Consider the following 14,249-nt stretch of genomic DNA (forward strand, 5'->3'; position numbering starts at 1 on the left):
GTCATTGGCCACATCACCGACTCATCGGGGCCCTTCTTGCCATTAATCCTGCCACTTCCAACCAGAAAGACAGGCCACTAGACATCAGAGAAATAAAACAATTGCAAGCACAAAAAGCTAAGACATCACCCAAAGCAGTGTAAATGGTCAATCACGTCAGGGACAGGCTGGGCTCATGTGGGATGCACAAGTGGTCAGCCTGGCTTAGCTCAGCCAGACACAGCTGGACTCAACTACCTCAGCATGACATAGCACATTCTGCATTTTCTCGTTGTGTCCTCTAGCATACCAATGACACACTGCAGGGGGTGCAGCCTGTCCTTACCCCCACAAGTCATAAGATGAAGGAGGAAAACAACTGGACAATCCAGGAAGCATCCAATCCAAACTTTAGAATGTCCAAGGTGGTTATTTTAGGAACAAGTAAAAGAACTTGTCATTGGAGGTCAGTGTTTTCAATTCACCAGAAGATACAAGTGCATTCCTTGCTTTTACCTCAGATCCGGGCCTAAGCAAACAGTACGGTTTACAAACAGGGCTGGCAATACCCGGCCCCGGCGCCAACACTGACCATTTCCACATGCGTGTCAGACATCAATAATTGATTGCAGCACTTTCACTAGGCTTTGGGAGCAGCCACTGCCAACTGGTCAAGTTTGGCACAGAAGATGAAGCCTATTTGCTATGCCTGATATGACACTTAAACCAAAGTGGAGAAGGCCTAATCTTACCCAACTCTTAGGCAGTAAACACACTCAGCTCTGGTTCTCAGCTCTGAACAAAAACAAATGTCTTATTACACAGTCCGGCTGGCTGGGCCTCGTTGTGTCATAAGCCATGCCCTGTTGTGATGTTGCAGGCACTTTCATAAACACCACCCCCGGACCCATGGCCCCTCACAGCTTCCGCCTCAGAGCACGGCTCTGGCCTGTCCTCCCAACACTGACAGGTACCTTGGAAATACGGAGGCCACTCTCCCAGCCCACCCTGGGTTTCAGAAATCCAGCTCTCCTCCCAAAGAAGCTTCCAGGGTAAGATAAAGCAGCCAGGACCCGGGAGGCAAGGAGCGGCAGGCAGAGGCCTGACTTGGAACAGATCCGGCCCGTGTTTATGGACTGCTGTGGTGCCAGAGAACAGGACACTGAGTCACAACACAGGGGTGAAGGTCATCCTTATCCGGAGAACACATTAACCCCCAGACTGACAGGGAACGCCTAGGGGTAGGCAACCACAGCCCCCACCAGGACTCTCTCCCGTATCACAGCCAGAGGGCAGCTGGTTGGCCCAGGAACACCCACTGAGGCCCCACCTCAGAAGCAAACAATGTCTGAGCCAGTGCAATTGCAAGGATACCTCAGCCCCAGGCAGCAGGAAGCAATGGGCCCAGAGCATTCATACACAGGGCAGGGCTGCACTGGGCTGGCCAACGAGCTTCCTCAGACACCCACTGGGCAGGTGGGGTGCTTCAGGCAGGGCTGAGAGGAGCTGGCGTAGTGCCTGAAGCACCCACCTGTCTGAACACCTGAGGCTGGGAGAAGAAGCTGTGTTCAAAGGTGAAAATACCAGGCAGGTGATTTCTAACACATCCTCTCACCTCTGCCTAGAACCCCCGAGACATATCCAAAAGCCCCATAGCCCATGAGCTGAAGCCAACTCTCTTAAGGTTCCATCCAAGTGAGAGTCCATGCCAGACCCCAGGCTGCTTCACAGAAGTAACCTCGGGGCCCCCCTGGAGGAAGCCTTCTGTTCATCACTCTGGGTATCCCCGAGCAGGTCAGGGAGACCTGGACTCCACATCCTCCCCTGACCCACACTCCCTTACCAGAGCTGACCCCAGGGAGGGGCAGTCCTCAAGGGGTCACACCTGGGACAGAAGCCCCTATGGAGACCAGGACCCCAATCCCCACCCTTCCCCCATGAGCTTCTCTCCCAGAATACCACCGTGCCCCCTCCCTGCTCCCTGCTTCCTCTGAGAAACCCGGGGGCCCCCGTCAGGGCCCAGAACCTCACCTACCTCTGCCACCTGATGCTCCCCACAGCCCAGCACCACGCTGTCCCCCGGCACCGAGCTCCTGTCAAACCGCACCACTTGCTGTCACACCACGCACTCAGCATGGTCTCTCCTCTCATGGCACAGCACTCTCTCCCCTGGTCTTCGGCATACGCTGCGCCCTCTGCCTGGAACCCCATCCCTTCCGTTCCCTGGCCTCCCACCCCTGCCCAGGTGCACTCTTTACATCTTCTCAGTTCTGGGCTCTTCCTGGACGCCACCCCTGCCACAACACTTCACACTGAGAGGACTAGGCTAAGAACATCTAGGACATGGGCAGTGGCTCCTGTTCAACATCCAACACCCTAAGCTGAGCACTGATATTAGTTAAATGGGAGGAAATTGGAAAAGCTGGAGGCCATGACCCTTTAACACACACACCTGCCCGGGCTGCAGCCCCCAGGCCCAGGCTAAGGCTGCTCACCCAGCCTAGGGGAGGGGCAGAGACAGGAGCACTTCGGTTGCTCTTCCTTACCCATACCTGATCCAGAAGGAACCAAAACCATGAACTCCCAACCCAAAGAGGTCATAACAGCCTTTCTCTCTCCATGATGAACTTAAGACATCCTCTACCTTAAAAGCAGCCTGGCCTCAAGTCTTATGACCAATTAACAGACCATACCCTATTTTCCAAGGAAGAGGGCACACTGCAACAGGTACATAACGTGGACCAAGGTTTCCACCTAGAGTCATACCAACTACCGTCTGAGGCATGGCCCGACAGAAAGAAGGCAACGCTCCAATCTTCCTTCTGCATGTACACATCACACTCATCTGGCCAAGGAAGGCCACACAGGGGACCAGCCCCAGACTGGCTCACGGCATGCCAGTGGGTTGGGAGGGGGACTGGGAGGGCTGGCTCTCAATTCTGGCCCACTGACGCACCTTTCTCACATTATAGAAGTCTCGGTGGGGGTTACTCTTCAACTCTTTGAACTCAGACATTTCATTTAACATTTCATGAAGGCTGAACTTGGATTCCAGAAAGTTCAGTCGCCGGTGACAGTATGTTTTCCTGCAGGTGGGGAAGGGGGAGAAACCACAGTTGAGAAGTCCCATCAAGCTCTCCAGTCTATAGACCTCCAGTGGCCATGGAGACCAGCCCTCAGGTGGAGGGTCAGGATGCAGTAGGGAGGGATGGGGGGGGTTCCAGCTTTCTGCAGACCCAGCTGGACTGTGGAACCACCTTCATGTGTTCTCCAAAACAAATGGAGAATCAACTGGGGGCAGTGCAAAGCTGCCTTCGGGACCTTGTACAGGTTGTCTGACATCTAGCTTTATGTGCTTAGGCAATTCATCCCAAATCTGTTTCCCACAAGTAAATATGGAGATGGCAGTGTCCAAGACTGAGCAGAGTAGATGCTCAATAAAAGTCTCCTCATCCCTTCCTGCTTCTGCCCAGAACTTGAGTAATAGAGCCAAACTATATAAGGCGAGACCTGCCCACCTTGGCATGGAGAGGAACCATCTTGTGACCTAATGATGTTTCCTAAACCCCAACCCCTAAAGACCCTGCAACTCTGAGGTTTCAGGACAAGTGGAGGAGGTTTTGTATGACGGGTAGATTAAGAATGTAGGGATGTTTGTTACTAGGACAGAAATCTCTGTAGGGACTGATGCTTCCACCAGCCAGCAAAGGCCACCGAGGGTGGGAACACTCACTGCTCCTAGCCAACTCTCAGCCCACACCCAGCCCAGGGGCCTGGCCATGTGCCACAAGCCACACAGAACTTTCAACCACAAGTCACGCCACCCTACTTCCTTGTGACCCCCAAACAAACAGCAGCTCCCTTGGCATGCAATCACTCGAACTTTCATAAGGAGCAGCTGCCGACCCTGGAACAGCACCATCATGTTGACCGAGGCAAGCCCCAGAGCACATCACAGAGGAAGCATGAAGAGTCTGAGTCAGAAGGGATTTCAAAGGCTATCTCACCCAGTCCCTTCCCCAGGAGGACTGGCCTGGACAGCCTCCCGGACAGGACAACCACTGCTCACATACCTCCTAGAACAGCCGGAGTCCTCCCACCTCTCCCTCCCAAGGCTTCTCCTCAAAGCTCCTCCTCGCAGGGCAGAGGCGAGCCTCCTGGGAATTGCATTTTCCCCTCCAAGATCTTAGCACTGCCCTCAGATCAGTGAGGCCCAAGACCCACTCCGCCCATCCTCCTGCGGTCCTCTCCTCCCTTGGAAACTGGCGTCACACCATTCCCAGCAAAACCCTGAAGGCAGGGCAAGAGAGGCTCCTGGGCAGTGACCGCACCCTTCCCCTCCCCCAGCTGCCCAGTCCTGGCCAAGCACTCGGCACAGCCACTCCACGGCTCAGGGCCAGGCTGCCGAACCTCCTGCTGATTAGCTGAGGGGCTCACCAACAAGAGAGGGGCCAGATGCAGAGATAACTGCCCGCCAGTTTAGCTCAGGCCAAGCCCACGAGCATCCTGGGGGCCATGGTACAAAGTTCCCAGGCCTCCTGCACTCTCCCCTCCAGAAACATGGAAAACCTAACACCTAAAGCAACAGTCTTCATCTCTCTTCTACCATCTATGATGCCCTGGGCTGATTCTCTACCAAGGTGCTGCCCTGCCTGGGGAGAGGGAGAACAGCCGCTTTAAGGTAGCCAGGTGGCCACCAGCAAACAGAAGTCCACCTCTGGGATGCAGAAGAGACAGGTAGTACCAACTCTAAGAATGTGCCAGCCTATGATGGGAAATTGTTGCAGGAACCCACAAAGCACTGGGGAAAGGGGAAAGTACTCTATTTCTGGGATGACTGAAGTGCAGGGAAGCCCAGAATATAAAGGGGACCTGGTTGGCCTTTCCCAAAGAGAGGCACTTAGGGAAAGCTGGCTTACGTGGGGCCATCTGTGATGAGAGCCAGGATGTGGCTCATGTCCACCGTGTAGGTCTCCAGGTCAGGGTAGGGCAGGCTGTGGGGCTCCTGGCGCTCCAGCATCTTCTTGTTATCATACACGAAGAGGATGCCTCCCTGCATGCGAACCAGGTAGCCCAGGTTGGGGGGAGCATCGTCCAGACAGTAGGGGTCTTCCTGGGGCAGAGGGGGAGGGTGGAAGTCTGCAAAACAGGATTGAGTGATGGCAATGTGCCCTTGACCTCATGAGCTGACATGAGCTCAAAAGTCACATTTTCAATGAGGACCATCCTCATCATCTCATCTCAAACCCAACTATTTCAACTACCCCCACCTGCCCTCACGTCACCTATCTCCCTCCCTGTTTTATTTCATCTCCCTGGCATTTACCACTATGGAAAATAATGTCGCTTACTTATCTTGGGTCGTAGATGTTTGGTTTGTTTACTATTGTATCCCCATTTCCTAGAGCAGTCCCTGGCCCATGGCTGGCACTTCAGTAAATGTTTTCAATTTAACTGAAATGAGCTTCAGCCTCCTGGACATGACAGGGACGCCAGGCACATTAAAAAGGGCCACTGTGTCTTCTCCTAATAAAATAACAGGCAGCACCTGGGACTGCCCAGTGGGAATAATTGTCCCTGTCCACCCACATCTTCCTGAGTCCAGGGCAGCCAAGGAGCTAGATGGAAAAGCCCCCCACCTCCCCAAATAAACACAGAATAGGCAGCTTATCTCCCACAGAGCAGGGAATGGCAAGGACAGAGCTATCTGTCCCCACAAATATTAGCCCACAGGAGGCAGAAAATGCCTCTTGGCCATTTCCCAGCTATGAGACTGAACAAACCACTCCACCTCTCGGATCCTGCTGGCTCATCTGAGAATAACACACCCTGCCGTGATGGGCTGTTGTAAAAGCTGCAAAAGTAGGTATAAAAAATGCTTTGTGGGGCGCCTGCATGGCTCAGTGGTTGAGCATCTGCCTTTGGCTCAGGACATGATCCCAGGGTCCTGGAGTCAAGTCCCGCATCAGGCTCCCTGCATGGAGCCTGCTTCTCCCTCTGCCTGTGTCTCTGCCTCTCTCTGTGTGTCTCTCATGAATAAAAAAAACCTTAAAAAAAAAAAAAAGAAATGCTTTATGACAGTAATGCCCGACTGACTCATCAATTAGAGGATATTATTTTCATTACTCTTGTAATGAGTTCTCCTGATTCTTGATAAGCTCTGTCTCTGGCCAAGGACAAGATTATGCTAAATAGCAGTAGATCTGGGGGCTCCAACTCTGCACACCAGCCAACTCCACATAGGGTGCAGCTGCTCAGCTGCCAGCCCAGGCAGGGGAAACCCTAGGATCTTCATCAAAGAAAGCAATCAAGGCAGGGTGACCTGCCTGGGTGTCCTCCAATTAGTGCTCGGAACAGACTGCCCCAGGACAGAAGTGAGGCTTCGCAGGGGCTGAAGCAGCACAGAGCCAATGTTCCCCCATCAGGCACAGCCCCAGGCTAGCTCAGGAGTCCCTAAAGTGTGCCAGGGGCCTACATGAAACCACGGTGTCTGCCTCACTGCGCTCATTCCCAGGCCCCCTGGATACTCTGTTTTGTATAAAGTACACATTGGACGGTCGGTCCTGTCTGCTTTTGCCAAAACTGGGATAGGTGGCATCAACCTGCCTCAGATAGAGAGGGAAATGAGTCCAAAAGGGCTGAGATTTAACCAGGTTCCAGGTGGTAACAGATGCTCAAAGTCCAGGTGTCAGAGCTTCAAGGAAAACCCAGACAGGAGACCCTTGGCACCTAATTATACCCAGAGGGCAGCCAGGGGCCTGGGCACTGGCACAGACCACTAGGCCCTTGTCTGATCCCCCAGGACCACCTTTACAGATTGTGGTTTCTTACTGTCTTCATTCTTATTACCTAACTTACAGCCTTTACTGCTCCTAGGTCCTTCACAGGCCGGACTCCCCCAGAAACCATCCTGCCATCCCCGACCTCCTCTTCCCCAAATTCTGCAGCATAAACGCAGCTACCATTTACTGAACACTCACTAGGTGCCAGAACTACACTAAAAGTACTTCAGATGCATTCTCTCATTCACTCCTCAGAACAGACCCAGGACATAGATACTATTCTCGTTTTCCAGGTTTGGAGAAATATCTTGCCCAAGAAAGTAGTGGAGCTGAGACCAGAATGTAGGTGTGTTTAACTCCAGAGCCTACTTTCCTTGTCCCCAGAACATACCCCCTGCATCTACCCCGACTCTATATCACCCCACCAACAAATTCAGCATTTACTGTCTGATGGTGCTGTTTTAAATATCCAGGGTGAGGTTGCCATTTTCTCTGGAGGACTCTCAAGCTCAGGGACAGTCTTTTGCCTCTCTCTTAACTTCTATGGCTCAGCTCTACCCACGGCAGAGTACACAGTGTACACAGAATCAATCCTCGGGGAAACCAGCAAACATGGGTATAGGAAGCCAAAACCAGGACCCTATCCTTAAAACAGCAGCTGGGACAAATACATACAGCCAGTAAAAAGTCTTCACCAATTCTTGGGTGCTCCACTTAAGGATCCCACATGTACCCACAGTGCCCTACCTGGGAGGCCCTCCTCCGGTGGTGCAGCGTCTACCCGCCGATGACCCAGGTACCGGGCTGTGGTCCGTGGGAAGCGGTGGTAGGCAAGCCTGGCATACTTCTCCCGTATCATCAGGGCCTTCGCCAGGCTCTTGGCAGCCTGCTCATAGTCCTCTACAGTGATCTGCAGAAGAGGGTGTGCAGGGAAGAGTTCACATAGCAGGCCTGAAACCACTGTCCTTAGCAAGATCTACTGCAAAGATGGCTTTCAGCTGGCAGCTAAGAATTTGTGTTTCGGGAGCATTCCCACCACTTGCTGAAATATGAGCAGCTCACCCAGCCCAAGCTGTTTGTACAAACACTACGGTTTTTGCTGAACACCTGATTTTCTCTGGGAGTCTGGAAGACAAGGTTTTTATTAACCTGCTGGAGACGAGAAGGAAGGCAGACACTGCAGCCTGCCCACCCACGGCCAGCCTCAAGTGCTGCCGGTTAAACCTCAGCCCTGCTGTTGCATCCTGCACACAGAGAGGCAAGGCCTGGACCATAGCTCTGACGATGGTGAGTGTCATCACTTGCCTTTCAGAAAACATACGGGCTCTCGGAAGTAACTATAAAAACTCTGCATGCTCAGTCTGCTGCTTTGCCATCCCTTGGCTTCTGAGTCGTGGGTTAATCACCCAATTCACCCAGTCATCAAGCACTTATTGAGAAGGGTTTGATTTCATTTTAGTCCTCACGGCAACCCATTCTACCCATGGGGAAACCGTGACCCAGAGAGGACAAATCACTCGCCAGAAGTTACCAAGTCAAACTTCAGATTCTTATCTGACTGGGTCCCAAAACCTAAGCATGTTCTTAGAGCTGCCTGGCTCTTAACGATGGAAGAGAGAAATCCCCACCTTCTGGTGGGCTCATTTATCTCTGTTTGGGAAGGATGTGTGCGGGAGAAACCCGAACATGTCTGAGGAGACAAGCAGCTAAACAGACAGTCATAACAGGACGTAAGTGACACAACACAGGGAGGTACAAGATGCCGGGGGAGCGTGGGGATGGGGTGTTCCTGGAAATTTCCTCTCTGCTTTAATTAAAAATCACTTTTAGTTTTCAAATATTTTAAACATAGAGAAGACACCCATGTGTCTACCTTTCAGAGCTAAAACTTTTAATGTTTTTCATTACTGTTCCAGTTCTCTTATATATTTGGATAAATGAATCATCACAGAGGCAGCTAAAACTCTACCCTCCCCACTCCTCCACCCTACTCCAGGCTCAGAGGAAGGAAGTTGGTATATATCTTTCCCAGTCATGTTTTTTCACTTTTAGTAAATGTTGCTCCTCGCTTTTGTTAAGAATGTAGCTTCTCCTTTCCTGATTCCACATGTCCCCACGAGGGTGTGTTAATTCCATTTTACATCTTCCAGCGGATGGCTTCTGAGAGCAGCAGGAATAGGGGAATGAACACAAACACCTCAGAACTTTAGACAAACATATGTCCCTGCGACTGACAAGCCAAGCACTTTGCAGAGCCAATGGACTCAGCATGGCAAGGGGTTTAGGCCATGGCTAAAGAGATCAGAGAAGGTGCCCAGGATCCCCGTGGACCAGCAGCCACCAGCCAACGTATAGATAACTGTGGGCCTCATGCACAGCAGCAGGCCCACTAGGACCCAAGGTGATGTGCAAGGTCAGCCTGCCTCTCATGGACTCACAGCTCTACAGCTCTCTGGGAACCAACTGCCCAGGTCAGGGGCTCCATGCCAGGAGACTGATGGAAAGAAGCTAGCTACTGCACCAGGCCAACATCCTCCCATTCAGCGGCTGCCAGTTTACCCCTACTCCCCCTTCCCCTGTTCTCCTCATATGTCAGGGCCAAGTAGACACTAAGGACTCCTGGTCGGGATGCTGCATCTTCAGAGAAGGCCTGCATTGTTTCCAATCCAACAAAATTCCCATCCATAAGAACTTAAAGTGTGGTAAATCCATGCAATGGAATAGTACACACTTGTAAAGAAAAAAAGAAAAAAGAAGTTCTTTATCTATTGATATGTCATTATCTCCTAGATATACTATTAAGTGAGAAAAAGCTAGACTCAGCATAATGTGCACAGTAAACTACCATTTGTATAAAAATAAACAAGTTATACATGCTTAGTTAATTGTAAGTACACAGGCCATCTATGGGAGAACACACAAGAAACCAAAACCAAGGGTCGCCTCAAAAAATAAAATATTTTGCGGGCATCTGGATGACTCAGTCTGTTAAGCATCTGACTCTTGATTTCAGCTCAGGTCATGATCTCAGGGATGTGAGATGGAGCCCCGCATCACGTCGGGCTCCACGCTCAGCAGAGAGTCTGCTTGGGACTCTCTCTCGCTCTCCCTCTGCCCCTCCCCTCCTTTGGGCGCATATGTGCTCTCTCAAAAAAAAAAAAAAAAGGGGATCCCTGGGTGGCCCAGCAGTTTAGCGCCTGCCTTTGACCCAGGGCGCGATCCTGGAGACCCGGGATCGAATCCCACATCGGGCTCCCGGTGCATGGAGCCTGCTTCTCCCTCTGCCTGTGTCTCTGCCTCTCTCTCTCTGTGACTTATCATAGATAAATAAAAATAAATATATATAAAAAAAAAGAAGAAGAAGAAGAAGAAGAGAGAGAGTAACAAGGACAAGGACAATTGAGGTGTGGGTAGCAGGCTCAGGGCCAGGGGGAGAGAACCAAACTTAACCCTGGCACTAAGTGATACTTCTCTTCAAGAAGTAAGCAACAAAAATGCAATATCCACCCAGGAAAATGAGCACATTTTCTGTGATAAAGTGAACTAACTTGGTTACTTGTTCACTTTCTCATCAAGACCCCCCTGCCTGGTTGGGAAGGTCGAGCCTGTATTTAAAGATACTGAGCGGGGAATCCCTGGGTGGCTCAGCAGTTTAGTGCCTGCCTTCTGCACAGGGCATGATCCTGGAGTCCTGGGATCAGGTCCCACGTCAGGCTCCCTCCATGGAGCCTGCTTCTCCCTCCGCCTGTGTCTCTGCCTCTCTCTCTCTCTGTCTCTCATGAATAAATAAATAAAATCTTTAAAAAATAAAAAAAGAAAAGAAAAAAAAAGATACTGAGCAGAAGCCCATAGATGGAGCGCTAAACCAGCAATAACTGATCCCACACAAACCAATCAACACCTGGACTTCGAAGTCCACTCAACATTTGGAAACCTTAAGACATGCAAGCTGGCATCTTCCTCAGGGGGAGCTTCCTCTCTTCCACAGAGAGCAGCATTCTAGATGCAGAGAACACAAGGAACGTGCAGGCCATGGCCACGGTGTGCCAGCCTGCATCCCCAGGCCCCCCTCACAGGGTGAGTGGTGCCCGAGACACACTCATCCACACCCACAACCTCCACTGAGACCCTCCTTCTCTTCAGACTCCTGTGCATCCTGCCCACCGCCTCCCAGACACCCACAGACCGGACCAGGCTTCAGCACTAGGCACGTCCCCAGTGACCCAAGGACCCCGGCCTCCGCACAAGGTGCATCGCCCCTCACTCAGTCCCCAGGGGAGCAGATAGAGAGTGGGGAGTGGGAGCCACCTTACCCCAGCACAGTAATCTCCGCTGATGGTGACCCGCTGGAACTCGGGCATGGCATAGGGCGCTGGCGTGGGCTGGGAAGTGGCTCCAGGGAGCACAGGGGTGGTGGGAGACATGACCGGACTGGCTGTCGGGGGACCCTTCCAATCTTGCTGCGTCGGCATTTGCAGAGACAGGGACTGGGACCGAATCATCTTGAAACTTTTCTTTCTAAAAGCCAAGGACAAGGAAAAGTGGGAAACATCAGCCACTAATTAGGGCAAGTGATAAAGAGTCTTTGTTATATACGTGGCGGGAGAATTTCCCTCTGATTAATCACTGGTACTGGCCCTATCATTAAGAAGCTGCTAATTATGCCTTCCTCTCACACACATCTCTGCCTGAAATACAGAACAGCTCTTCAGACACCCCTCCCTGTGGTCACTAAGAATGGCCGTGGCCTGTGTTTGAACAGCACTGAACATTGGAGAAAGCAACTGTCTCGGGAGACAGAGGTCAGACCACACGGCAGGGGCCTAACACCAAAGCCAGGAGGAGTGAGGACCACGGCAAGTCACCAAACTCTAAGTCCCAGCATGTGAGCAGCCTCAGGAAGGACAATGGACAGGGTCACAGATGACAACCAACCTGTATTTTACAGAGTTTAAAATTTGGGGCATTGGAAAAAGGAGAGATCGTGACCACCAACTAGTCCCGCCTCTTTTTATTCATGAAGGAGTCAGGGGCCCAGAAATAGAAGAGGGCTTGCTTGCTCGGGCCCCCTGTGGCTCAGTGGTTGAGCAGCTGCCTTTGGCTCAGCTCAAGGTCCCAGGGTCCTGGGATCATGCTTGCTTCGACAGCACAAATACTAAAACTGGGATCCTGGGATCAAGCTCCCCGCCAGGAGCCTGCTTCTCCCCCTGCCTCTATCTCTGCCTCTATCTCTGCCTCTCTCTTGAATGAATAGCTGAATGAATGAATGAATGAATGAATGAATGAATGATATGAATAGATAGACAGACAGACAGACAGAGGGATCCCTGGGTGGCGCAGCAGTCTGGCGCCTGCCTTAGGCCCAGGGTACGATCCTGGAGACCCGGGATCGAATCCCACATCGGGCTCCCGCTGCATGGAGCCTGCTTCTCCCTCTGCCTATGTCTCTCTCTCTCTCTCTCTCTCTCTCTCTCTCTCTCTCTCTCTGTGTATGTGTGTGTGTGTGTGTGACTATCATAAATAAATAAAAAAGTTAAAAAAAGATAGATAGAAAAGGGCTTGCTCAAGGTCACATGGCAAGGTGGCAGCTAGCCCTTAGCCTCCCCCCTCTTGGGGACCCCACTCCACCCTGTCACCCCTGCTGCTCCTTCCCCGAGCCTGACATGTGCCATCTCAGCCGCTGCTACTGCTGGGCAGGCACGGGCTTGTATCTATATTATGGGAAAGAGATCAGTCAGCATCACTTTCAGCATTTTTTTTGGACCTGTCACCTTAGCACCAAAAGATAATTTCACAAACCCTTGGGGAAGAGGGCACAATGGTGGTTTAAAACGCCACTCGCTCATGCTTATTTGCAGTGATTCGTGAACACTCACCTTCCTCATTAACTAAAGAGTAATGCTTCAATGACACCACCCCAAGTCCTAGGTTCCCCAGGAAGGGAGTTAAAGGTGAACAATGAGGGGAAGCCATGAGCATTACCCTCGCCCACGTCTCTTTCTGCCTTAATGACCCCAGTCCCCCAGCATTGCAACCCAGCAGTGAACAATGCCAGAAACTAGCTGAGGGTCCAGCAGGATAGGCAAGGCCTACGGCCACCAGCAAAGGACCCAGTGGGCCACCAGAGCCCATAGAACCTCTCTCTTCTCCAGGCACCATGATACTTAGAAGGGGTATTGAAACTACTTGATCTCCAAACTGGCCTTATGAGTCACTCAGAAGCAGTTATCTTCCTCCTGATGCTTGGCCGGGTCTCCTCACAGGCCCACTGCTAATCTTCCAGGAGCCACATTTACCTCCTCTCTCTATCCACCTACCACTTGCCACGGCTCTCTGGTCCTTCTCCGCCCACCTGTGTTATCACCTCCGTGGGGCCAAATTCACACCTGGAAAGGAGAGGCAGGCCCTTTTGAGGAGTTTGATGTTGTGCTGCCCTTGGCCCTGCATTAGCAGACGTGCTGACTTGTTTTGGAAACTCAGCCTGAACTCCAGGAGCCTCCAGCCCAGGCTCTCTCCAGCCTGCCATCCATCCATTCCACAGAGCTGAGCTAAGCCTCCTGCCCCAAGGAAGATGTCCACTCACACCAATCATTCCTCAGAGGCAGATTCACCTTGAGCAATAAAGTTCTCACTTTGTCATCTTTTGGACGTTCACACCTACAAGAAGAGCTATTACTTGGGCTCCCTCTAACATTCTGACCGGTTCGGCTGGGTCCCATGAAACTCTGGTGTTTGTTTCACTCACATGCCTGCCAGCTCATTGTTTTTATCTCTTTGCCAACTTCACCCCCCATGCCTCAGCCAACGCTACCTGAGGGCTGCTCTCACCAAGGAGAAGCAAGATGATGTCTAAGGTGAGCAACAGGTAAGAAAGGTAATAAAGCCCACGCCTTCAGGAAGCTGAAAGACTGCTTAAGCCAAGAGCCCACCAGGCTTGTCTTAGAAACATCCATATTCATCTGCCGCAGTGAGGAAGCCAGTACCCACCAGCTGTGCCCAGAGAATTCTTCTTGAAGATGTCCATTATGGGGGCATCTGGGTGGCTCAGTTGATTAAACATCTGACTTCAGCTCAGGTCATGATCTCAGGGTCCCAGAATTAAGCTTCGCATGGAGCTAGCTCTGAGCATGGAGTGGGGAGTCTGCTTCTCCCTCTCTATCTCCCTCTACCCCTTCATTCCCCCACAATCCCAAGGCCAAAATCAAGATTCTGGCTTCACTGAGCCCTTATCTGGAGACTCTAGAAAAGAACCCACTTCCATGCTCATGCAGGGTGTTGCAGAACCCAGTTCCACGTGGGCATAAGGCAGAGGTTCCTGTTCTTTGCTGGCTGTTGGGCAGGGGTTGCTCTCTGATTCGTGCACACAGCCCGCTCTGTCTTCAAAGCCAGGCATGGCTGCCTCTGGGGCTCCAAACCTCTCTTACTTTTCCTTCTACAACCAGCCAGAGAGAGCCCCTTATGCTAAGGGCTCGTGTGAAGTAGATCAAG

General features: G+C 51.8%; 1 protein-coding gene across 9 annotated transcripts in view; it reads right to left on the minus strand.

Moving 5' to 3' along the window:
* Nucleotides 1–14,249, minus strand: part of AMPD3 (adenosine monophosphate deaminase 3) — a 46,894-nt gene that overhangs the window by 14,303 nt on the left and 18,342 nt on the right. For all 9 annotated transcript variants that reach the window (XM_055317523.1, XM_055317520.1, XM_055317524.1 and 6 more), the window contains 4 exons: nucleotides 11,075–11,279; nucleotides 7,509–7,671; nucleotides 4,899–5,118; nucleotides 2,936–3,065 (listed from right to left, as the gene is read on the minus strand). In XM_055317523.1, the coding sequence (XP_055173498.1) occupies nucleotides 2,936–3,065; nucleotides 4,899–5,118; nucleotides 7,509–7,671; nucleotides 11,075–11,279 (718 nt within the window). The remainder of the gene's footprint in view (nucleotides 1–2,935; nucleotides 3,066–4,898; nucleotides 5,119–7,508; nucleotides 7,672–11,074; nucleotides 11,280–14,249) is intronic.

Source organism: Nyctereutes procyonoides, unplaced genomic scaffold, assembly GCF_905146905.1.
Source record: "Nyctereutes procyonoides isolate TBG_1078 unplaced genomic scaffold, NYPRO_anot_genome, whole genome shotgun sequence".
Classification (NCBI taxonomy): Eukaryota; Metazoa; Chordata; class Mammalia; order Carnivora; family Canidae; genus Nyctereutes; species Nyctereutes procyonoides.